The 25,111-nt window shown below is 41.7% G+C and overlaps 9 protein-coding genes across 9 annotated transcripts; 7 read left to right on the forward strand and 2 right to left on the reverse strand.

Moving 5' to 3' along the window:
* Window positions 1-1,070: 1,070 nt before the first annotated feature.
* Window positions 1,071-1,339, forward strand: SS1G_05652 (predicted protein; the record flags this gene model as incomplete). Its single annotated transcript, XM_001592681.1, has 2 exons — window positions 1,071-1,182; window positions 1,278-1,339. The coding sequence occupies 2 exons, from the start codon at window positions 1,071-1,073 to the stop codon at window positions 1,337-1,339; spliced, it is 174 nt and encodes a 57-aa protein (XP_001592731.1).
* A 1,090-nt stretch (window positions 1,340-2,429) lies between these two features.
* SS1G_05653 (hypothetical protein) lies at window positions 2,430-3,065 on the forward strand (the record flags this gene model as incomplete). The annotated part of the gene is made up of 1 exon (XM_001592682.1): window positions 2,430-3,065. One exon carries the CDS (start codon window positions 2,430-2,432, stop codon window positions 3,063-3,065), a length of 636 nt encoding a protein of 211 aa, XP_001592732.1.
* A 315-nt stretch (window positions 3,066-3,380) lies between these two features.
* SS1G_05654 (hypothetical protein) lies at window positions 3,381-4,256 on the forward strand (the record flags this gene model as incomplete). The annotated part of the gene is made up of 2 exons (XM_001592683.1): window positions 3,381-3,870; window positions 4,165-4,256. The coding sequence occupies 2 exons, from the start codon at window positions 3,381-3,383 to the stop codon at window positions 4,254-4,256; spliced, it is 582 nt and encodes a 193-aa protein (XP_001592733.1).
* Window positions 4,257-6,789: 2,533 nt separating this feature from the next.
* Window positions 6,790-11,326, forward strand: SS1G_05655 (hypothetical protein; the record flags this gene model as incomplete). Its single annotated transcript, XM_001592684.1, has 3 exons — window positions 6,790-10,113; window positions 10,448-10,473; window positions 11,176-11,326. The coding sequence occupies 3 exons, from the start codon at window positions 6,790-6,792 to the stop codon at window positions 11,324-11,326; spliced, it is 3,501 nt and encodes a 1,166-aa protein (XP_001592734.1).
* Window positions 11,327-12,438: 1,112 nt separating this feature from the next.
* SS1G_05656 (hypothetical protein) lies at window positions 12,439-13,731 on the forward strand (the record flags this gene model as incomplete). The annotated part of the gene is made up of 3 exons (XM_001592685.1): window positions 12,439-12,459; window positions 12,592-12,983; window positions 13,263-13,731. The coding sequence occupies 3 exons, from the start codon at window positions 12,439-12,441 to the stop codon at window positions 13,729-13,731; spliced, it is 882 nt and encodes a 293-aa protein (XP_001592735.1).
* A 1,876-nt stretch (window positions 13,732-15,607) lies between these two features.
* SS1G_05657 (hypothetical protein) lies at window positions 15,608-17,489 on the forward strand (the record flags this gene model as incomplete). The annotated part of the gene is made up of 3 exons (XM_001592686.1): window positions 15,608-15,646; window positions 15,714-17,052; window positions 17,101-17,489. 3 exons carry the CDS (start codon window positions 15,608-15,610, stop codon window positions 17,487-17,489), a joined length of 1,767 nt encoding a protein of 588 aa, XP_001592736.1.
* A 734-nt stretch (window positions 17,490-18,223) lies between these two features.
* On the reverse strand, window positions 18,224-19,526 carry SS1G_05658 (predicted protein; the record flags this gene model as incomplete). Its single annotated transcript, XM_001592687.1, has 4 exons — window positions 18,224-18,266; window positions 18,567-18,605; window positions 18,876-19,212; window positions 19,514-19,526. 4 exons carry the CDS (start codon window positions 19,524-19,526, stop codon window positions 18,224-18,226), a joined length of 432 nt encoding a protein of 143 aa, XP_001592737.1.
* A 1,675-nt stretch (window positions 19,527-21,201) lies between these two features.
* On the reverse strand, window positions 21,202-22,179 carry SS1G_05659 (ubiquitin-like protein; the record flags this gene model as incomplete). The annotated part of the gene is made up of 2 exons (XM_001592688.1): window positions 21,202-22,074; window positions 22,132-22,179. The coding sequence occupies 2 exons, from the start codon at window positions 22,177-22,179 to the stop codon at window positions 21,202-21,204; spliced, it is 921 nt and encodes a 306-aa protein (XP_001592738.1).
* A 1,555-nt stretch (window positions 22,180-23,734) lies between these two features.
* On the forward strand, window positions 23,735-24,960 carry SS1G_05660 (hypothetical protein; the record flags this gene model as incomplete). The annotated part of the gene is made up of 3 exons (XM_001592689.1): window positions 23,735-23,767; window positions 23,855-23,999; window positions 24,119-24,960. The coding sequence occupies 3 exons, from the start codon at window positions 23,735-23,737 to the stop codon at window positions 24,958-24,960; spliced, it is 1,020 nt and encodes a 339-aa protein (XP_001592739.1).
* Window positions 24,961-25,111: the final 151 nt, after the last annotated feature.

Raw genomic sequence — 25,111 nt, forward strand, 5'->3', positions numbered from 1 at the left:
TTACCTACTTAGTGTATAAACCTAGAGAGAGTACTGCCATATAAGAAATAGAACAATCGATTGCAATCTACAGAATCCATTACTTTGTAATACACCTTCTATCACAAATACCTCTCCGAATTCTATTATAATTAAACTTAATTTTTCATACTCGCGATGACAAATGTTCATGACCCCTTTCATACAGCCAGACTCGAGTCAGACTCGACATACAGATTAGAGTTGTGTTTGAACAATGCGATTGTTCTTGTCCCAGATAGCTTTGATAATCAAGAATATTATTGGTCTTATGTCTGATGATAGGCATTGTAGCCGCGAAATAATCAGCTTCTGAATTCAAACATTTAAGTAGAGCTCGCTCTATATGGATTTGAACCATCACGGGTAACGACACACTCTATCCCCTTTTTTTACCTGTCCTTTAATATTTTACAACATCCCCCTCGACCAAGAGTATCTTTTATTCATGCCGCCTGTAGTAATTAAGAAGGATTCATCCCTCTTTATCAGCTATCTATATTTCCTCTTTCGATCTGGCAGCCTCCCCTTGGAACCATAGTTGGCGCGCCAACTTTTGACCAAATATCCCTTCGCTTCCAGGTGTAGAGTGAGACCTCATTTCTCCTTACTGTATAAATTGCATTTAGCTCAATATTAGACTCCGTTGGCAACTGGGAATAACAAGCAAAACATCAGCCTTTCTGTTTTCAATTCTGCCTTCAGGATATCTGGATCCTCTTCTATCATGCGCTTGTATGTGGCTTGAGTATTGACCGCAGCTCTTTACGAAGTGGCTCTGCACCATGCAGCAGCTTTGTCCCGGGTTACTTAGGGATTATCTGCCTTGACTGCAGCATGATGAACAAATTCTTGCTCCTTGGTTCTCCGTTTGCGTTCGGCAGCGAAATCTTGAATTGTTCGGTAGAAGGCTCTGTATTCTCAGTAGTTCTGTCAATAAAAGCACTAAGATGGCCTACTCTGATATCAGAAAATTCGCGAGCTTGATAACAGCTGTCTCCATAAGACAATTATTATCGTTTCATTTAATTCCCCAGAGGAAAGAACGAAATATGGCTCTCAAAGTGAGAATAAAAGTCCCGTGGTTCCAGCCAGTTGTAAGCGCGGGGTGTAGGAAATCGAGGTTGAAAGTCTCTGTGCTTGAGAGTATAGCCATCATCCATAGTACGTTTAGCAAGATGAGGTTAATACAATTATGAGAATAATATGACCAGAATTGTTATTAAACAACTTTTCTAACGTCAGTGTCAGAACCGCAGTATATGAGTATGGGAGCGTCCTTTTTGACGAGAACGGATATTTAAACTGCCCAGAATTTTAAACTTTTGCTTGGGGGAGGCGGAAATCAGTTCAAAGAATGGAGGAACGAGGGTTGAAAACCCGACAAGGCCGCACAGCAAATAAATCGGACCAAATATGGCAGTTATGAGAGGACATGATGAGGGGTCCAAGTAAACTGGACTGCAAATGCAAAATGAGAGACTTTGATTTATTCAGCCGAATCTATGTACGGGAATATATTAATCTTTTGAAGCAGCTAAGTCATTTAGAATAGAATGTTCAAAAATTTGGAACATTAAAACTATTTGGATGTTTAATCGGTTCAAACACTGAAAAATTTCACATCTCAAGTCTGCTAGTCCAGACTGTTATAGACACTAGATCATCTGAGGATGCAGCAACTTCTCGCAGCTGGAAAGGACAAACAATTCCATATTAGCGAAGCTAGAATTTCAACGATTGTTGCGGTTCAAGGACTTAACGCTAAACCACAGAACACAATTGAACTTTCCCCTCCTATCCTACTTCAAGCTACAGCAACTTAGGATATAGTTAGTCCCTGTGCCTGACTGTAGACTAAATTTAAGATGTTACCATATCTTCCCGTTCTGTTGGTGAGAGATATTTGATAGGTTAAGATATTAGTTAGCGTGACCATATTTTCATGAATACTGATTACTTTCGAAATTTTACACTACCACGCGCCTAAGAAGATATATAATTATTTAGACATCCCTGATAGCAGGAATGGAAGGAAGACCAGCTAGGAACAACGGAACGGAGAAATGAATGGTCAAAGATGTGATTGGTTTCGTGCCATGAGAACTGAGGATTAAGATCTCTCATAAGCACTTCAAAGTAGTCACTAAATAGCGGTGGTATATCAATAAATCCCATTACCATATAACGTAATTTATCACCGAGTGGGCCATATCACCGAGTGGGCCACTTTCACCTCAATTCACACTCTTCATATTCAACACGCGTTTTATCAACCATTTATTATGCAATCTACAAATAAAGAAGCACGTTTACTCTTAGCTATCGAAGCTTTTCAAAAAGATAAAAAACTAAGCATTCGGAAGGCTGCTCAACTATATAATATACCTCGCACAACGATCAACCACAGAATGGATGGTTTAACTCCACATACAGAAACTCGAGCGAATTGCCATAAGATTACACAATTGGAAGAGAAAGTAATTGTTGAATACATACTTGATATGGATCGAAGAGGATTTCCACCTAAAATCAAGGGTGTAGAAGATATAGCGAATTATATTCTTGAATCAAGAAATGCGAAGAAAGTTGGAAAGCTCTGGGCTCATCGATTCGTAAAGCGTCATACAGAATTAAAGACATGTTTTAGTCGTGTTTATGATTTTCAAAGAGCTCTCTATGAAGACTTTAAGCTTCTTGAGGAGTGGTTTCGATTGGTATCGAATATACGAGCAAAATATGGTATTCTGGATTGCGATTTCTATAATTTCGACAAAACAGACTTTATGATGGGGATTATGAGTGCTGCAATGGTTGTAACTGATGCTGAACGACGAGGCAGAGGTAAAGCAGTACAACCAGGCAATCGAGAATGGGCTACAGCAATTATATATGGTAATAGGGAGGGTGAAACTATACCTCTATTTCTGGTAGTTCAAGGACAAATCCATCTTTCCAATTGGTACACCGAAACCGATTTTCCTACGGATTGGGCTATCAAACCTACTTCCAATGGATGGACGAATAATGAGACAGGATTAGAATGATTAAAGCATTTCGATAAACATACGATTCATCGAAGAAAGGGCAAATATCGAATGTTAGTATTAGATGGACACGAAAGTCATGAATCAATATCTTTTCAGTCATATTGCAAGGCAAATGATATTATATGTATAAGATTACCACCGCATTCAAGTCATTTAATTCAACCATTTGATGTTGGGTGTTTTAGTGTCCTAAAACGTTCGTATAATTGTCAAATTGATGGATTTATCAAAGCATATATCAATCATATCTCCAAGGTTGAATTCTTCATAGCTTTTAAAGCTGCATATCAAGAATCAATTACAGTTCAGAATATGAAAGCTGGGTTTCGAGGAGCTGGATTAATACCATTTAATCCCGAAGCTGTACTCTCAAAATTAGATATTCGAATTCATACACCTACTCCTCCTCCTTTCGATTTGGATCTTTGGATCTCTCAAACCCCTCACAATTCAACTAAAGCTCTTTCTCAATCAACTTTAGTAAAATCTCGAATATCTCGTCATCAATCAAGCTCTCCTACACCTATATTCAAAACTGTACTAGCTTTAGCTAAAGGTATAGAAAGATTGGCATATGAAAATACACTTTTAAGTGCAGAAAACTGTATACTTCGGAAGGCAAATGAGGCATTAAGCAAACATCGACGTACAAAAAAAACTCAATTACGGCAAGGAGGAGTACTTACTGGACAAGAAGCTATGGATATATTATCTCAGCAAGAGGTTGATATTCAGATTCAACGCGACGAGCGTCAAAATGGGGGGAATTCTAATGGGGAAGCATCTTCTAGTAGATGCTGTAGTAAGTGTGGAAAGCCAGGTCATAATTCAAGAACTTGTCAAATCAATATAATAGATCCTAGATTATTAGATTCCTAATAGTTTCAATCAATTGATTCAATTGTTGTTGAATAATATGTACTTGAAAGTGTAAATTGAGGTGAAAGTGGCCCACTCGGTGATATGGCCCACTCGGTGATATGGCCCACTCGGTGATAAATTACGTTATAAGAATAAAAAACTCAGCTTTCTCGTCCAATAAACCCTCATGAGTAATTATTTCGTCTAGCTGCGACATGCTAATATCAATATATAGCTTACCCGAGATCAGATAAGAAGATGTTCTTCCACGAATCTTGGGGTAATATTTTTATCTGTGGGGAGACCATGCATTGTTTCCGCAGTTAAATGTTATATCTTAAGACTAATTACATGCGAACTTGGAAACCATCAAAGAGATTGTTATTCTGAAAGGTTACGACTAAGTTCATAGAGACTTAAAGTAGGTCACCTCGTCGGATATTTTATATATGCATGCGTTTAAAGGTTCAAACTTTTGAACAAATCTGATATTCCTTCCGATTAGTGGACTTTTCCATGCTCTAGGTACTTTTCTTTTTCTCTGACTTAACTTTGAAGAATGGCAATTGAGAAGCTGGAATGTTGTGTATATATATATTTCATTCATTGCTAGTACCTAATCAAAGATTCTTGTTCTTGTAGAGTGAGTATGCAGATTATAAACATGTGCTTGCAAGGAGCTCGAGCTTCATGGATGGGATTACGTGTTTGGGGGAGGAGTATTTTGTGTAGGAGAAGAGGAAGGGGAAGGGGAATCTATGTTGTTTTTTCGTATAGGATGTCTAGATTGTAACTAAAGATTATATAACCTTAAATGGGCAGGAAGTTATACTGTGTAGATGGGATCTTGTGATTATCTGTCTGATTTGGGCTATGGATTTGAAGAGGTATGACCGAATGAACAGGAGAGATGCCTTGAATGCTAGGATTAAGTTTTACGTGGGTATACCTGGCGATGAGTTCACGAATTTCCCGTTTACTTCTGGTTGGTGAGAAGAGCTTATATCCAGGGAATCGGTTAAGACAGCTAAATGTTGTCGGTATGGGTGGCTCTTGGGTGAAACACGCCTCCTGCTCCTCTGTTAGAGAAATACCAGTTCTGCGAGAGCATGATATGGAATCCAATTGATGAGTTATTCCTTTATTTCATGTCTACCTTCTAGTACCTAGTACCTAGTAGGCAGATGATCAGGAAGTCAAAGGTAAACAATGATATTGTTCAGAAATTCGAATCTGTAGGAGCGGAGAATTATACAGTACGTAGAATAAAGTGGTAGATATGAAAGCGCATATAGACATCCGTCGGTTCAGGTTTAACGTCATCATTAGTAAGCAGTGGAAAAGACGAAACCAATTGCTAAACGGTTTTGAAACAATTCGGAAGATTTCGACACTGGTGATCAATTGATAAGTCGATAAGTAATAGGTAGAGAGTACTCCGTAGTTCACGATCAGCACTTTTATGGCTACCCGTTGATAACGGATAATGTGATTGTGGATTCAAGATAATGTAATGCATGTAAGTAGAAGCATAGATGCGAGTGTGAATATGAATATGAATGTAACCTCGACTCACTCCCGAGGAACTCAAAATACGATACCCATCACAAACGGATGAATCAAATCATTAAATGAATTATTTCCCAAGCCGCCCTTTGGCGCAAATTACGGTCAGTGGTAGGAGGTCTATGCAGCAAGCAACACACGATATCTCTTTCCCAAGGGTGTCGGTGGAAATTGAGAAAATTGCCGCAGGCCGAGACAACACGAGTCGGATATGGATATAGAAGTATAGAAGTAGGAACAGAGGTGGCAATAGGAATAGGAATCATTGATTTGTGATGTTTGAAAGGGTAGTGCGGTATACTACTGGTTAGCTGGACAGGTATGCGCCGGACATATACTTACCTAGGTACCTTACGCTTCTCTGTAGACAATACTATGTGTTGTGGTGAAGCATCCGGATATCTTCAAGTCCCGTAGGTACGAAATACTCGTAAACAAGTGATGATATGATGACCTTGGAACTTAGCGATAACAATGTTCCTACTCATTGTAAACGCATTGACTTTGAAACATGAAGAAAGTGTTATGAACTGAAGTTGAGGATTGTGAGACAAGGGACGAGGGGTCTTTGTTGCTTGTTACTTGTTACTTACTTACCTTATTGCTTGTTGACAAGAACTTCACCGATAAAGAAAAAGTTGGGGTTGGTGCTGTGACATCTTTGACCAAAAGTCCCTCTTCCCTACGGAGTAAATCACTTTCCCCTACAAACAACTTCACCCTTCACCATCTCTTTTCCTCTGTCTCTTCCACTTTTATTCCATTTCAACCTAAACTTCAGCCCCAAAGTTTTGCTATCCTTCCGCTCGTAATTATATCGAACTTGCTTTCTTTCGTTTCCCGTGTGTTATCATATCATATCGCATCACATCGCATCTTCTCTTCTTTCAGCACTCTCCACAAATTCACATCTCAGCCGCTTTCGGGTGTCCAAAAGTCAACAACATCCTCACATTTCTAAGCAAAACTTTCGAAATTCTGACATGACGAACGTCACCAGAGTGTATAAATAATTCATAAAAATCATTCTAAGCGGAAGCAGGCCTTCTGTTCTTACCTTCTTCTTTATATAATACTTATTATAATCTTATGTTTGTTCTCCATTATCCAATCTGATCGGTCAATCGATAAAGACCCTTGTCGAATGCTACCATCCTCGGTCGACACATGCAGCTGACGGAACCCATAGTGCATAGTGATACGAATCGCACCCATTAGTTCCGATACGAGATTGATACATAAGTCTATCTACGCGCCCAGCGGTTTGCAACTTTTGCAGTTGTGAACTGTAGATATGGCTCCAAAATATTTGAACGTCTCCGCCGCAGGCACAGGCTCGAAGAGTCCTGCGTCTCCAACCGCCCATATGGCCACAACGACTGTAAAAGTTGGTGGTATGACATGCGGGGCATGCACATCTGCAGTGGAATCAGGATTCAAAGGTGTCGATGGTGTCGGAAATGTATCAGTGAGCTTGGTAATGGAAAGAGCTGTGATTATTCACGACCCAGAAAGAGTACCGGCAGAGAAGATACAAGAAATTATCGAGGATCGTGGTTTCGATGCAGAAGTACTGGCTACAGATTTACCATCTCCAATGTTCAACAGAAATGAATTCATCGACGATGCAAGTGACATTTCCGACGACGAAGATACGAAGAATGCGCCCACAACTACAACAACGTTGGCCGTAGAGGGGATGACATGCGGGGCTTGCACATCAGCGGTAGAAGGGGGCTTCAAAGATGTGCCGGGTATCAAGAATTTCAGTATATCATTACTGTCAGAGAGGGCAGTGGTCGAACACGATGCCTCAGTACTGAGCGCCGAACAAATTTCAGAAATCATAGAAGATAGAGGGTTTGGGGCAACTATTATCGAATCAAATACAGCTACCACTCCTTCACGAGCTCGCAATTCGCGCCGGGACAGCTCTTCTAAGAAAGAAAAGGTCGCTACAACTACTATTGCTATTGAAGGAATGACTTGCGGTGCCTGCACATCTGCGGTGGAAGGTGGATTTAAGGATCTTGATGGTCTCATACAATTCAATGTCAGTTTACTGGCAGAACGGGCGGTAGTCATCCATGACCCCTCCAAACTACCTGCTGAAAAGATCGCCGAGATCATCGAAGATAGAGGGTTCGATGCCAAGATTGTATCCACACAATTAGGTTCCGGTCTGCATTCAGCAGCTACCACATCACAGTTCAAGTTATTTGGAGTAGCGTCTGCTGCTGATGCAACAGCTTTAGAGTCCAAACTTTTATCACTACCAGGTGTCAATTCTGCAACAGTCAGTCTTGCCAAAAGTCGGCTAACAATCTCTCATCAGCCAAATATCGCTGGGTTGCGAGCTTTAGTCGACCTCATCGAGTCTCAGGGTTACAATGCCTTGGTCGCCGACAATGATGACAACAATGCTCAGCTAGAGTCTCTTGCAAAAACTAAAGAAATCACCGAGTGGCGTACAGCTTTCAGGACCTCTCTGAGTTTTGCAATCCCAGTCTTTTTAATCAGCATGGTGTTTCCCATGCTTATACCATTTTTGGATTTTGGAAGCTATGTTGTCTTTTTCCCAGGATTATACCTCGGTGATATCATTTGTTTAGTCCTTACGATACCCGTTCAATTTGGCATTGGAAAGCGGTTTTACATTTCTGCATACAAGTCTATGAGGCATGGTTCACCTACGATGGATGTGCTAGTTGTTCTTGGGACTTCTGCCGCTTTCTTTTTTAGTGTTGCAGCTATGATCGTTTCTATTCTCCTTCCCCCGCACACTCGACCAAGCACTATTTTCGACACAAGCAGTATGCTTATTACTTTCATCACTTTGGGACGATTCCTTGAAAATCGAGCAAAGGGCCAAACCTCAAAAGCACTTTCTCGCCTCATGTCTTTGGCTCCTTCTATGGCAACTATTTATGCAGATCCAATTGCTGCAGAGAAGGCAGCTGAGGATTGGAATACAAATGAGCCAAAAGCCGATCACTCTCAGGAGGGTAATGCTGCAGAAGAAAAGGTCATTCCCACAGAGCTTATCCAAGTTGGTGATATTGTCATTCTACGTCCTGGTGATAAAATTCCTGCTGATGGAACCGTCACTCGAGGTGAGACCTATGTGGATGAAAGCATGGTTACTGGTGAAGCAATGCCGGTCTTAAAAAGAAAAGGAAGTCTACTTATTGGAGGTACTGTGAACGGTGCTGGTAGAGTTGACTTCCGTGTTACACGTGCTGGTCGAGATACTCAATTGAGTCAAATTGTGAAGTTGGTGCAAGACGCCCAAACTACACGGGCACCTATTCAAAGACTCGCTGATACCATTGCCGGCTACTTTGTGCCATGCATTCTTGGCCTGGGATTTCTTACCTTTTCAATATGGATGATTCTCAGTCATGTCCTCCCGCATCCACCAAAGATTTTCGTGGACGAAAAGAGTGGCGGGAAATTCATGGTTTGTGTCAAACTCTGTATCTCGGTTATTGTTTTTGCTTGCCCTTGCGCTTTAGGTCTTGCAACCCCTACTGCTGTGATGGTAGGAACTGGCGTGGGTGCAGAGAATGGAATTTTGGTCAAAGGTGGTGCTGCTCTTGAGACGGCTACTAAGATTACGCAAGTTGTACTTGACAAGACTGGCACAATTACTGAGGGCAAAATGAGCGTGGCCAAGATCAACTTGGTTTCCAACTGGAAAGACAATGATTCGCAGAAGAAACTCTGGTGGACAATCGTTGGCTTATCCGAAATGGGCAGTGAACATCCTATCGGTAAAGCTATACTCGCTGCTGCTAAAGAAGAACTTGGAGTGGGCTCTGACGGTACTATTGATGGAAGCATTGGTGATTTTGAAGCAGCTGTTGGGAGCGGTGTTAGTGCCTTGGTTGAGCCAGCTATCAGCAACGAACGTACTCGTCATAGAATCCTGGTTGGTAATGTTCGCTTTCTCAAACAGAATAATGTATCTGTACCCCAAGACGCCATCGAGTCTTCCGAAGAAGCAAACGTCAAAGCTGCCGGATTGTCTAAAGCTTCGTCAGCCGGCACAACCAACATCTTCATTGCCATTGATGGCTCTTACTCTGGTCACCTGTGTCTTGCCGATACTGTAAAAGATAGCGCCGTCGCAGCCATTGCAGCCCTCCATCGCATGGGCATCAAAACAGCCATTGTCACTGGTGATCAACGACCAACAGCTCTGGCAGTCGCACGCATAGTTGGTATACCTTCTAGAAATGTTCACGCAGGAGTGACCCCTGACCAAAAACAAGATATCATTCGCAAGTTTCAATCTCGCGGAGAATGTGTTGCAATGGTAGGAGATGGAATCAATGATTCTCCTGCCCTCGCCACCGCAGATGTTGGTATTGCCATGGCTGGTGGTACTGATGTCGCTATGGAAGCAGCAGATATTGTTCTCATGCGACCAAATGATCTCATGGACGTTCCCGCGTCTATTCAACTTGCCCGTTCCATTTTCAATCGCATCAAGCTCAATCTAGGCTGGGCATGTGGTTATAATATCATTGGTCTTCCTTTCGCCATGGGTATCTTCTTACCTTTCGGATTCCATCTACATCCTATGGCAGCAGGTGCAGCGATGGCATTTAGTAGTGTAAGTGTAGTAGGCAGTAGTCTGTTGTTGAAGTTCTGGAAGAGACCAAGATGGATGGATGATGCATTATTAGAAGAAAAGGGACAATTAAGAAGGAAGGGTCACGGATGGGGCTTTGGGGGATGGAGTGGAAAAATTACAGATGCGTATAGAGCTGTTGTTGGAAGAAATAGAAGAGATGAAGGAGGTTACGTACCTTTGAATACTCTCGAACCTGTTTAGGTTCGAGTTGGATATTGAATTGAAGTGTATTGGTTTTCTTTTTCGATATTTCCAGTTTTTTGTTGGAACTTTTTTATGAGTTTACCATGTAGATGTACTCGTTTGTGTACAGACGATGGTTGAAGCTATTTGTGCATTGTATGATTCTATCTAGAATTCATAGAGAGATATAGGAATATATAAGATTGAGAACTCTACTTAGGTACTTTATGAAAAGAAGATGGAGTTGAAGTTGCACAAGTGCACGTTGTTAGGAATACTTTAATGTCCTTGGTACTTCAAGACTTTTTCTATCGATACAGATTCATATCTCATGATTATATTGGAGATCAGAGATTGAAATGGCAGTGATTTACGAGTACATCCATCCTATTGAATCTTTTGAACATCTAAAGGAAAAAGTCTTGCACATTTTTTTCTCTACTTTAAACTCCAGATAAATGAAGACACAATTTCCCATTTAAAATTACCTTGTTTCTTTATTTCGTATCATGATTCTCCCCATTTTGGTATCTGTTACGTCGTGATCTTCTGGATGTGTAAATAATTATATATGTCTGGAGAATAGAATAGATTTATTCTCTGCCTCGTGTCATCTGCCTACCAGGTGATATGCCTAGGTAATATAGGTAATTGTTAAAGTGAATGGTTCCTGCGTAGCACGTGCACAGGGCACTAGTCCCATTAGGACTAGATTGAGAAGCTCTCTGTAGGAGAGCTTCGCACTTCCGTAGAACTTAGATAATGTGTGATTTATATACAAGACCAATATAGCCTCAGTTCTGCCCTATCAGCTTCCCACTATTCTCTGTGTAAGGTCATTCTTTTTAACAGTAATAGACATATTCCATATCCGCGGGACCCAGCATTAGCGAACGCGGCACAGCAGATCCAAGGCAGTAGTGCAACGATCAGGCTGATACGGAAAAGCTTAAAGTTTGAAAATGGATTACCTCGTCGTCGCACTGGAACGCCTCTTCACGAAAATTGATTTGTGATAATTTACGAGATAGATGGTTGGATGGCTGGATGGCTGGATGTTATGCTACGAGTACGGGTTTCCGTGACGGGAATAAGAATAAGAGTAAGCATAAGGATGGTGGGTCTTATTTGATGTTAATATCGATATGGATATGGATATCGGTGCTCGGGATTGGATTTGGGGTTTTCGCCTGATGGTGAGATTTGGTGAGATTTGTATTGCGTAGAATGGAGTTGGGGATGCATGGATGGGATGCATGAGGATGATGGATGAGACCCCTTTTGAAGCGAACCTGTTATTTTGTTAGGTGCATTAACCTACATGTCTTGAATGGTAGGTGAGATATCGTAAATCGGTGTTTGGTAAGAGCGAAGTTCCGAGTAGTTTTTTTCTTTTGTGCGTGGGTTTAGTTTTACTTTTACTTTTAATATTGCTTATACTGAGAAGTATATGAAACGGTACGTTGTATGGATGTGGTGGGATTTGCGGCTGGATTGGATGGAGTTGAGTCCGGGAAGTGAAGTCGGGGTTGTCGTTGAGTATGCGATCTGAGATTAGATTCTTTTCTGGGGACGGGGAGTTTTGAGGTATGTGTTTGTAATCTCTTCGGGGTTTGTTTCTTTTTACCCCTTCATGGGTGATTATTGGTAAGGTTAAGATTATGGACGAGAATAGGGTGGAGAAATGGATAGGAATTATTGAATGTTGTGTATCGTGCAAGGTGAGGTGACTCGATCCGATATTTGAGAATGAATAGGAATAGGAATAAGTTTTTATAGATGTGGGAGTTTCTCTTCATGGTTTTTTTCTTGTATTGTACTACTTCCATTCTCTGTGACTGAAGGGTTTGTTGACGACTTTACGTTTATCTTATGCTGTTTGTTATTGTCATTGTCATTTTTCTCCATGGTGAACTTTGATATAAGTGCTCGGGTTATAATATATCTCGTTTTCATTGTTGTACAAGGGTTGGTTAAGTGATAAAGTTGTGTCGTTTGTGTTGCCGGACGATAGGACTTGATAGTTTTAAAACTTCTTGGGAAAATATTTTCAAGGACGAGATATATATTTGTGCTTTTACAATATAAAATCTTTTCGTTCCTTCTTGTGTGGGAGGTAAAATGTCTTTGAATGCTACAAATGTAAGTTCTCTTTCTCTTCTTACCATCGCAACATCACTCTCCTTCTTATGTCTTCCTTTCACCAAACTTTTAGTCTGCTCTACACAGTCTGCTCACCTGAATCGAGTCTACTTACTAACACCTCCTACCCAGATGTCACCGCCCTATCCACAAAGAAATGCCATCGTAGGCCTCACACCCACTCGCATCATCGACATCCCAGTCAGCACAATCTTCATGCTCCTCTTTCTCCTCGCCGCAATAATCCACATGACACTCCTCCAAATAAACTTTCGACGTGGCCAAAAATTCCTCATGTCAGGCATGGCATTTGGATTCTCCTTTTCCCGAGTCATCACCTGCATTTTACGTATAGTCTGGGCCTCCTATCCTGACAACATCAAACTCGCGCTCGCTGCTCAAGTATTTGTTGCCGCGGGCACCACATTACTATTCCTCATCAATATCATCTTCACCGGTCGTTTGTTGAGAGCTTATCACGCGTGGGCTTGGAATGTATGGATCCGGAATACTTTTCGAGCGGCGTATGTGAGTTTATTTGTGGGATTGATTGCGAATATTTCTGTTTTAGTGGAGAATTTCTTCACGCTCGATCCGCATGTTTGGTGGATTGATCGTGTGGTGTCGTTGGTTGTTAGTACTTATTTTGCCGTTTATGCTTTTATGCCTATTCCGCTTTTGGCTTTGCGATTCCTACTTCCACGTGGGAAACGGGTGGAGAAATTCGGAACAGGGAGATTTTGTACAAAGATTAGATTGGTAGTCTTCGTATCTGGTTTACTTACTCTAGGAGCAGCTTTTAGAGCAGGGACGGCTTATAAGCCGAGGGAAATTGACGATCCGGCTTGGTATCATAGTAAAGCTTGTTTTTATATTTTTGACTTTGGCATCGAGATTGTGGTTCTTTATGTATATGCGGCGATGAGGGTGGATAGGAGATTTATTGTACCGAATGCGACGAAGGTGGAGGGGGATTTTAGAAAAGGGGGTGAGGGGGGAATGCCGGTTAAGGGAGAAGAAGGTGAGAGGAGTGTTAGGTGGGAGTGGATGAGGGGATGGAAGGGGGAATGGAGGGAGTGGAAGGTTGAAGGAGAAAAGGATGAGGGTATTTTTTCAGACACGGTTAGGGAGCAAAAGGGAAGAAATGATGTGGAGGAGGGAGAGACGGAGACGGCGGTTGGTAGTAATGCTAGTGGAGGAGTTACACCGGAGGTTACAGGAAGCAGAGAGGATGTTAATGTTGATGCTGATATTGAGAAGGGTAACAAGTGAGATGGACTATCAGAGATTGCCAAAAAGTCGCTAGATTGTATATAAGCAATAGCTATAGATAGATAGAGGCAGTGATCAAGATTTCGATGTGACGATACACCAATGACAAAGAGACAGAAGATGCAAATAAGTGAGATTACGTAGCATTTATCAAGTAGCTATGAAGTTTCCACACCTCGTATACTTAACCCTACTCCAAACTTTTGAACTTCCGATTGTGAAAATAGCAATGGTGGAGGCTATAGATGAGGTATCGGTAATTATGGTCATAGTGTGTAGTACTTGATATGTGGATGTGTCTACCTTCTCTTTCTGGATGGGTAGATGAGTAGGAGAGAGCTTAATCGAGTTTGAGTCACAGTTCGTGTTCGGATGTCCGTGGTTTTTGGGGGAATTGTTGGTGGTATCGGGGTGCACTTTAAACTGGGAATTTCTAAGGGATAAAGGTGGACGGGGAGGGAAGGAGATTTCTGAATTTCTGGAAGTAAGAGTTGTTTATCTAGATTCTATCTAGATGGAAGTTAAACACCTGGATGCGAAGAAGGATAATTGTTCGTAGCTTGAACTAACTTGCTTTCGGACGGATAGTAACCTTAAATATTGTAACGCAGATAAAGCCTATACTTGTTATATGTAACTAGGTAGGTTCTGGATAATTATGCTGGAGACAGAACGGTGTTATTGGAACAGCAACACTTGTTTTTTCCCTGATTATCTTGTGAAGAGCGGGTGTAGATAATATATTGATTTCCAAAATATTCGGGTAACTAACTGCGATTGAGTATGTCCAAACTACCAAGCAAATTTTCCACGTTCGCATATGATCAAGCTTTCATATTCAGATCTCCCTACCTCTCAGACTGGGGTAACGGTTTTTGAGAGCCTGAGATCCCCAACTGAATGGGAAAAGGTCATATTGGACTCGTCGCTTGTAGATTATTTGCACAAGCTAATTTTCGATCAGGGAAAACTTTCGTCAGTTACGAGCTTACTCGCTGGTGTACGGTGTACATGCAATGGCTCATCTAGCAGTGTGCGAGAGCTTGATCTTCGTGCGGTACATTGGTTGCTTTTGAGTATCTCGAAGAGCGATGAGATAGAGAGGAAGCTGTTGTAAGGAGAAGTGAGTGGGGCAGACAGTACCATAAGAAGCGAGTATAAGTTCTTGGCGATCTCTCCCCTTAATCTGGTAGAATGAGTTTACCGATGGATATGGAACCTCTGGATTAGATCTGTACTCGCCATAACCTTTGTGAGATAAGAACCTAATAATAACCTCTGTAGGGAAGTGATATATGTCTGTTGTCAATCAGACTTATTGCTAGCACTAGAAGTACGACTGTTGGTTGTTTCCACATCTACCTGGTAGATGAACAGTATGTTGTGAATATCAATAGGGCATTCACTTCTCCGAGGGAATGATGTAAAATCCTGTAACGATGACATTGATGTGCTTCGAGGGCAACAACAACAACAACAACCACAAGGACGAAGATGTACAATCCTGCAGGAGCTGGAATATGCTGTACGACTTTGGGTTGTCGGTATTTCTTACTCCTTTAATTGCCCGTTGGTGGTGGCTGTCACGTGCAGCAAACAATGTAAATGGAAGTTGCCGCTTAGATTATGACGTTTTTAGCCATACATCCTTGCATTGTGTTATGCATCTAAGATCCTTGCATTATTTTATGCACCCAAGATCCAGCCCAGATGTGCGACAAAGCTTCATTTACAACCTTATGTTTACTACAAACATTCAAACATTCAAACATACATACACACATACATACGATTATATTAATATATGATTATACTTTGAATATAACTTCATTCCTGCTGAATTCCTCTATTGATCTATCTACACTCTTCCAAAATAATGACAAGTCCTGCTGGAAAACGCGGACCATCAGTCCTGGTATGAGCGAAGCCAAACATTAAATTCCGATTGACAATTAGTTACATTTTTTCTGATTCTGTCTTAGGTTACTGATTCACGGGAACGCCAACGCCCTTCCATAGCTCGAAACAATTCCCAGCGACCAAATGTTAATGGCTCGAATGCGCCTAGACCAACAAGATTCATTTCCGTAGATAATGTTTTACAATATGCCTCTCAAATCCCATCAGGTCAAGCTCGAGGACCACCAGGACGCAGACCTCAGGCTTCAGATCAACGTCGTGCAAGTGGTCCAATATCGGCACGGATCGCACAACAAAATGTTCCAGGTCGGAGCACAAAGACTAGCGAAAAATTGGTTCTAATTCCAGACACGTTAGATGAAAAGGATGATTCTGATACGGACGATATTCTTGGTGCTGAAAGCGAACCGCGAGTTGATGGTGATGCGGGACCTCCGACAGATACCGAAAGGGACATACTAAAAAAGAGGGGTGGTATACGAGGAAAGAGTTATGCGGAGCGATTACCCAAGGCGAGGAGAGCAAATGAGTTGGCTAGGGTTACTGCATATTGCACGGCGCAAGCATACAAAACGAAGGATACGGCTACGTTTGTTAAGGAAAGACACGGGGCTAAGACAAAGTTATACGATGATTGTCTCTACACAGTTTACCATTTACCTTTATTACCGGGTACCGAGGGATTCAGAGTAAGGAGTAGTCCGGTTCTAAAAAGTCCAGGTGGAAAAGCGGTATTGGATGAAGAGATAGAGAGGAGTGAGAACAGAGACTATCATGAAGGATATTTCGAGGATACGGATACATACGGTGTAAGGGGAGGGGAGGATAGTCCACGAAATGAATCCGACGAAGACAGAATTAGAAGAGAAGAAGAGGCCCGAAGAGGTAGAGAGGAAACTCATATTTTTGAACAAGGCAAGAGAGCAGACAGTCCAAATAGAGTCGCACCGGATGCGACAACTTTTGCAGAGATGTTTGTCTTTTCATATGGGGTGGTGGTGTTTTGGAATTTTACTGAGCATCAGGAAAAAGATATCCTTGCCGATTTTGCATTTGCAGCACACAACACAGATGTGTCACTTGTTGTTCGACCTCAAGAAGAAGAAGATCTCGAAACAGAAGAGCTTCATTTTGAGTATAATTCTTTCGTTGACAGACCTCGAATTTTCAATGATATGATTACCTTGAGGAGTGGTGATCATATGATAAAGTTGGCAATGAGTCATGCTATTGCCCAAAGTACGAAGTTGAGCTTCTTTGAGGAGCGGATGTCACAGACTATGCTGAGTGCAGAGCATGTTCCTAAGCACTTGGCCTTAACGGGTCAACTTGGTATGTCTCGTACAGAAATCCTTAAGATCCTTGGTCGTCTCTTCAAGAGTAGGGTTGATGTCAATCTTTGTAAGTTATTTCAACCCTGTGCATAACTCCATACTGATATCCTGGCAGCATCAAATATTCTCGATGTTCCCAGCTTCTTTTGGGATTCAGAACCCACGTTACATCCACTCTATGAAGCTATTCGAGAGTATTTAGAGATCGGTCCACGTATCACGACGCTCAATGAACGTTGTAGAGTTTTCTTGGACTTGGCAGAAGTTTTAAGTGATAACATTGCCGATACAAAGATGAGCACAATCACATGGATTGTCATCATTTTGATCATCATTAGTATAGCTGTTACGGTCACAGAAGTAGGCATAAGATTTATAATATTGGAAAAGGCAGGTGGAGGAAACCCTGCGATGGCATCTATGGACAGGAATTGGTCGCGATTCGATTTTAGTGCTCCACAATTGGAAGCAATATGTGGAACTGGAAGGATTGCCGAGCTTTAAACTGAGTGTTGGCTGTACTTATTGCGACTTGGTGAGACTTACTTTTTTCTGTATACTTTTCGGCTTAGGGCATGGAGAGCGTATAGAATGGGGCTTTATAATGTGCTTGTAGATATCGCACAATTATAATGAGCGTTCATATTAATTAGATGGTTAGTTTAGAGCTGTTCCCAAAGCTTCATTATAAATTTTTTAATAGATTATTTAATACACTCTTGCTACTAGAAAATCATATTATACCAGATTTCTTCTCCGTCGTTCTCGACAAGCGATTCGTTTCTGCTCGTTTAAGGAGACTTCTCTTAGCGGAGCACTACCCGCGACTTGAAGAATTTCTCGCCTTTATGGGGTATCGTGATGGCGAAGTGTCTATCTTACCTGTGATTAGTTGCTCTGTTCACTTAGCTTTTGTTGTTCACTTGCTATACTAGTCTCGGTGCATATCGTGAATTTCTACAGTTTCATGCAATTAGATTAGTCCTTGTTGCTCTCATAGACAACTCACTAGTCGTTTATTGTTTATTATCTCTTTATAATTTTTTTTACCTAGGTATGTAAGGTTATGAGTTTTGCTCTTTGAGAGGATATGGGTTTTGTTTTATGAGGGTAAGGGAATATTGTATGGGAGGGAGGGAATATTGTATAAGGAAAAAAGACCAATGTTTAAATAGATCGATGATGAAAGATCTAGTTTGAGCCCTTGGAAGATGGACCGAGAGTGAGACTTCTCTCTTTTAACAAGCACCACTGTGCCACATAATTTCCATGGTCGTTTCGCTGTAGCTGCCTTTTGTGAATGATTTTAGCTATCTTTTGCTTTAGTTTCATATCAATTAGACAAATCATACTATACCAGAAGATAAAAGAAATGGGAGTTCCCAGTTTTCAGCTCTTCAAGACTAGTTTTTTCTTCCCGTTTCGGCTTTGATTGTTCATAACCTTGACAATACTTTAAATACTTGGACTTACCCAACCATAGTGTCGGTATAGGATGAGGAAATAGTAGGTTGATTTGCTCAAGTGTCTTTTTGATATATTCAGCTGTATACCATATATTCTCTTACATAATGAAATTACTCCTCATCATGCCCACACATATTACCGATAAGACCATGTCTATGAATCATCAGCTATTATAACCTTGTGAAGAAGTGTTTCCGTGCACATTGATGTGGTGGATGGCCTTGAGCATAGTACATATCACTCTCATCTTTCGACCAGTTTTTCTGCGTCCTAATAACCGAAAGAGAATATATACAGAATGGAGGTTGAACAAGAAAGTCATCTTATGATTTAGATGAGGCGCGTGGATGAGATGACCAACGACACCGACTGTGAATACGTGGATGCTACCCATCAAATTATATGCAAAAGGCAACGACTAACAAAACCCCGCTCCGCCCCGCACTGTTGGGCCTTCTTCTCCTCTTTTTTGCGACAAGCTTATTTTCCACCCCTGAGCATCTTTCCGTATTAGCAGCTGCTTCCTTTTTAGTCTTCTTGGATTTCTTATTATGACCTTCCTTTGTAGCAGGCTCGTCATTCTTGTCTGGGGTATCATTAGCATCTTCATCACTAATAGAACCCTCATAATCTAGATGCGTATCGCCGCAAAGTTTGCAATGATCGTTGACCTTGAGGAAGGCTTCCTTACCATGAAATGTTTCACGAATGGCCTTGCAGTGTTTCAACATTCCCGTGTTGCATCCTTTGTGAACTCCGCCTAGAACAACGATGAATGGTTAGCTTGTAGCTAGATGTAATAAAGTAGTGAAAGGTGATGTGCCTTGTGATCGAGCGCGCGAGTGTTCGGGTATTCTGTTGTGATGAAGGTTGATGGAAAGATTTGTTGCGATAGAAGACTCGCTAAATGTGTTCTTTAGGGAGAAATTGCGCTACGATAAACTCAATAGTACAAAAATCTCGTCTTATCTTATAATCGTTTATAGTTTTGCAACCACAAACATTAGCACTAGAGATTGATCATCTTAATAAGGTTAAAAATGATGGTTGATGGAACAAACACATCGCACTCATGATCAGTCCCGTACCCAATGATGAAAATGATGGTGTAATTGATATATGTATAGCCTAAATGAATTTGTAAAGTAAGTAAAAAATCCAGATAGTCGTATTGATTTAATTAGACTGGAAAGTCATGAAGGTTTACAGCCTTGGATGCATAGGCTAGCCTCGAAAAGGGGTTTTAGCGAAAAGCTCCCACAATGACCAGATTCACATAAGACTGTAAAGCAATTTAACCTTCCATGCAATCTTAGATGTGATAGACTTAGTTTTTTTACACTGACGGAATAGCTGGAAGATCTTTGCAGTTCATAACTCAACTTGGTCTAGCTGCAGCCCCTGGGTAACAGAAGCTCTGGCCTTTCGGTCACGCAGACGGAGATTGTCTATTGGGTATCGCGAGACCTCGAGGCTATGAGTGCCTAGTTTCTCTCAAGTTAGGAGGGTTGTGGTTTAGGCAATGGGCGGTTGTATTGCTTGATTAGGAATTTGATAGCTTATCATTGGTAAGTTGTAACTGAGAAATTGTAATCTCGAAGTTGCTCTAGTGACTTATCGAACACTTGCTGAGTGGAATATGCGTTGGATAATTCGACTGCAAACGTTGCAAAGCTAAGGTACATAAATTCGTTAAAATATTTAAAAAAAGATTCAAGAAATAATCTATTTTCATTAATCCCTCGTATAAGAACAAGACCATTATACACCTGAACTCTAAACATATAAAAGTATCAAACCTACCCTAACTGTTGGTACGAGAAGGATACGGAAGACGTAGCACCCACGGATTACGTAGGTCCTGTATGTCTAATTGTATTCTGTCTAAAGAGCTAGCTACATATTGAAAGTAGTAAGTCTTATATAGACTTACTAAAAGAGCTAGTCTCTTTCGCGTTCGCTTAGTTCTTTATTACAGTAGTAATTGAATTGAAGTCATTCACTTCGTTCACACACTAACCCTACCCTTAACCAAAACACCTAGGAAGGAACCACACAAGCAAACCAACAACAATAAACCAAAAAACTAACTATACCAAAAACCTACAATCCTATACTCTACTCTACCCTTATCTACACCCTCTACAGCCTCCAAATACAATAAAAAGCTACCACAATAAACTAAGTTCAAACATACACCACCACTCACAACTCACCACTCACTAACCCATAATATAAATTCTAAACCCAGAAAAACAGAATTCACATCTCCTACTATCTGCCAAAGGATATATCTCTCAACAATGTTCAAGGATGATTAAACGACTCTGTAGATATAAAGCTGGGTAAAGCATAATCCCTTTTCCCTTGTCTTGACCTCTGCAAGTTCATATCCCGAGTCTATTAAGATAGATTTTGAATTGAGCGCGCTAACGAAATTATAATATATAAACAAGGTTAAAGAGTGAAATGTGATGGTGAGGTGCACTAGTAGTTCTCTTCATCTTCTCCACTGCTTTTTCAAACACATAGCAAATAAGTCTTTTCAGTATACAATCATATCACTTCAATCCATATATTTTTATTATTTGGTGAAAATAGCATAAGACATTACTCCTTAACACCCGATATAAAGCGCTTAGATCATTGAAGCCATTAAATCCTCGTGATTGCTTGAAAGCGAATATGAAGGCTCTCCATAAAATCCTGATATAAACATTGCCCCCTGCAAAAACAGCACAACAAAGATCTAGCTGAGTAATTGCTCGATGGCACCCTGTACACTTCCTCCACTCCTTCTTAAGGCTTCCACGTTTCTGTCAAAATCAAAAAATCCCATGTCGTTCAATTGTCTAAGTTGATCGGCATATCTCTCCTCAGGTGGCCTAGTGTCTGCTGGAGCTGCTGGAGCACCCGGAGCTGCACCACCCATTCCACCCATACCCCCAAATCCACCAGCGCCGAACATATCCCCAAACGATCCGTTTCGCATCATTTCCATTGCTTGTTGTATTTGTTCTGGTGTTGGTTGTGGCATTCCTGGAAATGGATTAAATCCCGGTCCACCTGCACCTGCACCTGCGCCGGCACCCGCTCCTCCGAATAATGAAGCGAAAGGATTTGGTGCATTGGCATCGGCACCAGTTGACGGTGTTCCTCCAGCAGAAGCCGCGGTTGGGGGAGTTTGAGCAGGAGTATGACCAGCGGCAGTTGCTCCCGGTCCACCGAAAAGTGATGCGAATGGATTGCCAGCGCCTCCAGCAGGCATCGCAAAAGGGTTGAAAGGTGGTATGTTTGCCTGAACACTTCCTGGTGTGCTCCCTGCAGCTCCAGCTGGTGTCGTATCCGTAACTCCCGGCGCAGGAAAACCACCTGCTCCGCCTCCTGCCATTTGCCTTCTCATCGCAGCAGCTTGACGAAGAGCGTTTGGATCTGTAAGCATGTTTCGGAACATTGGCGATTGTAACATTTCTCGCGCATTTGGCATATTTCTAAGCATTGGAGTATTTTGAATCATCATATTGACAAGGTCTGGGTTGTTGAGAGCTTCGTTCATCGTTTGGCGAATGTTGGGATCATCCATCATTTGAGCGATCGCATCTTCACTCGGAGGTGCACCCATCTGCGAAAATGTTAGTATCAGTAGATTGTTGATCGCAAAAAGGTATACGTACTCCACCATCTGCGCCAAACATCTCAGCACCTGGAAGACCCATCTGGCCTGCATATCGAGCACCTGTTAAACCAGCCAGAGGATTGTTCGCAGTTCCGGCTGCCATATTTGTCGGTACTGCTGCAGCACCAGCTGTGGTATTGGCAGCATTCTGGGCCATGTTGCTTTGCGCGCTCTTAACCATATGTATTGTATTGCCGGCCTTGATCTTGTAAGTGCTTAAAGGTTCCTCATTCTTCATAACACGACCCGAATAAATTAAACGTTGACGGTCGACTGGAATCTTTTCGTAATCATCTCCTGCCAGCTTGGTCTTTAGGTCGAGAACTGATGCAGTTTCTGCCATGGTGATTGTGTGATTTCCATCGCTGGATGTCTTGACCTTGAAGGTGATTTGAGAATCGGTCTCGGGCGCAGTTGACGTCTCCTCTGACATGGTGATAGATTTATGAGTGTATAATTTCAATGGTTTATTGGAGGGAGATATTTGAAAGAGGGATGTGGAAGTGGGAATTTGTTATGTTGTGTTAATTGTGAAGGTGGTTTGATCAGGGAGATAGGTAGATGGTTGATCGATAATTGTAACTATCATAAGCCAAATTATCGAAGTGAGGGGCTCGGCTGGTGGGCTTGGGGCTTAGATGACGTTCGATGGTTCGAGAATGCTTTGGCGTGCTCTTGCTGTGACTCTCGCCACTAGAAGCACGAAAGGGGGGGGAGGGAGGTAAGGGTAGAGGTAGAAAGCGAAGAAATGAGAATGAATTGCTATTATTGAGGAAATTTGGTTCTTTTCAAAAGTGTTAAAGTGTTGAAGGTTGCGTGTGTGTGTATTAACAAATGGTTTGCTTTCTTAGTCGGGTTTTTTGGGACCATGATCTACCTACATGACTCTGTAGTATATGTTGTGTGACTACTGGTAATATTTAGTATAGGGTTCCTACTCAGCACCTTCCATCGAAGTCTTTTGCTTTCCGATTACCTACTTTAACCTTTTTTTAAGGGGCAAAGCATTGTCGGGACACCAGAGCAAACTGGATTATTAGCTCATCAAGTACTCGAGTAGAAAGGATAAGATAGATAATAAAACATAAGAATACCCACGCTACAACCTTTACATAGCGTACCTAACTTTACATCTGTTTGTAGATGATACGCAGATACCTACCTATGTAAGTCTTACATATACATCCGACGTAGTATCTCTTCGATCTCCCCGCATCACCTATCAAATATAATCTTTGGCGAGACAGCTTTCGCAGTTCAGTCCAGAGAGGTCGAGTAAAGATGGTGAAGGTTCCACATGACAAAACATAGGTGAAGTCAAGTCGCAATATTCATGAATAGCATCATAGCATTACATACTACCCATCTATGTGTTTCTTATTTAAATGGCAATCCATCTTCTTAGGTAGGTCAGTTTCGACAACTATACAGGACATTTGGACCTCGGCTCGGTCCCCGCGTTTAAAGAATCCGGGGTTCATCAGTCTCTCCATACCACTCCTTTCTCAATCATTTCTCTCTGTTGCATCCATTCATTCAATCAAATAAACAAATTGATTCTTTTCAATTGATCTCATCTGTCATATATAATCAAGTCTTTCACAATATGCGGGGAATTCAAATCACAGAATATGTCAAGGTAAGCTTTAGACAGAGCTCCGAAGCTCTTGTTCCCTTCGACATCTATCTATCAATCATTATCCTAACATACCCTCACCCATTATAGGGACCTCAAGATCTCAAAATCACAGATCTACCAGATCCAGTGCCAAATCCTGATCAATATTTAATCGAAATCCATGCCACTGCTACCAATTTCTTTGATCTCCTTCAAATCCAGGGAAAATATCAGCATCAACCTCCTTTACCTTGTAAGTAGTTTCCTTGATCTGCCATTCTCGCAAGCCAGTCAGCTCATGTCGTACTACGAGTCTTTTCCAATCCCATATCCCAAAAGTATCATGACCATCTGCTAACCACCCACGTCCAGGGATATCCGGCTCAGAATTCAGCGGAGTCGTCCTATCGACTCCTAAATCTTCCTCTTCACCCAAATACAAACCAGGAGATCGCGTGTTTGGAGCTTCTCAAGGCGGCTACGCAACCCACGTTTGCGCCCAGGAAGCCTCACTCTATCCCGTACCAGAATCCTGGTCCTTCTTCGAAGCCGCTGGTCTTTTCGTCACAGCACCCACCTCCTACAGCGCCCTAGTAACTCGCGCCAACATTAGATCCGGCGACTATGTCCTCGTCCATGCAGCAGCTGGTGGAGTAGGTCTCGCCGCCGTTCAAATCGCCAAAGCGTTCGGCGCAACCGTCATAGCTACAGCTGGAACAAAGCGAAAACTCGAAGTAGCCCGCGAATTTGGCGCAGATCATGCTATCGATTACACAGAAGCCTCCTGGCCTGATCAAGTGAAAAAATTAACTCCAAATAATAGAGGTGTAGATATTGTGTTCGATCCCGTAGGTTTAATCGATAAATCTACAAAATGCATACGATGGAATGGACGAATTCTCGTAATAGGATTCGCGGCGGGAAATATCGAGAAGGTGCCAATGAATAAGGTGTTATTGAAAAATATTAGTATTGTGGGATTACACTGGGGAGCATATGTGCAGAATGAACCTGAGAGAATCCAGGAGGTCTGGGATGGTATTTTCAAATTGATCAAGGAGGGTAAGTTCAAAGGAACGGTTTTCAAGGATAGAGAGTTTCAGGGACTGGAGGATGTACCACAGGCATTGGAGAGTCTAGGAAGCAGAGGAACCTGGGGAAAGGTGGTTGTTAAAGTGGATCAGAAGGAGAAGGCGGGGAGGAGTAAGATTTAGGAGAGGAAAAGTTGATGGTTTGTTGTTTCATGCAGATGGTTGTATGGGATGCGTTTTGGATTGAGCTGTGCAGTTGTATATACATGGATATGATATTTTAAATTGATTACAATATCCATCCCATATGGAGTTATATAGTAAGAATTATATA

The sequence above is a fragment of the Sclerotinia sclerotiorum genome, genomic scaffold, assembly GCF_000146945.2.
Source record: "Sclerotinia sclerotiorum 1980 UF-70 scaffold_7 genomic scaffold, whole genome shotgun sequence".
NCBI classification, from domain to species: domain Eukaryota; kingdom Fungi; phylum Ascomycota; class Leotiomycetes; order Helotiales; family Sclerotiniaceae; genus Sclerotinia; species Sclerotinia sclerotiorum.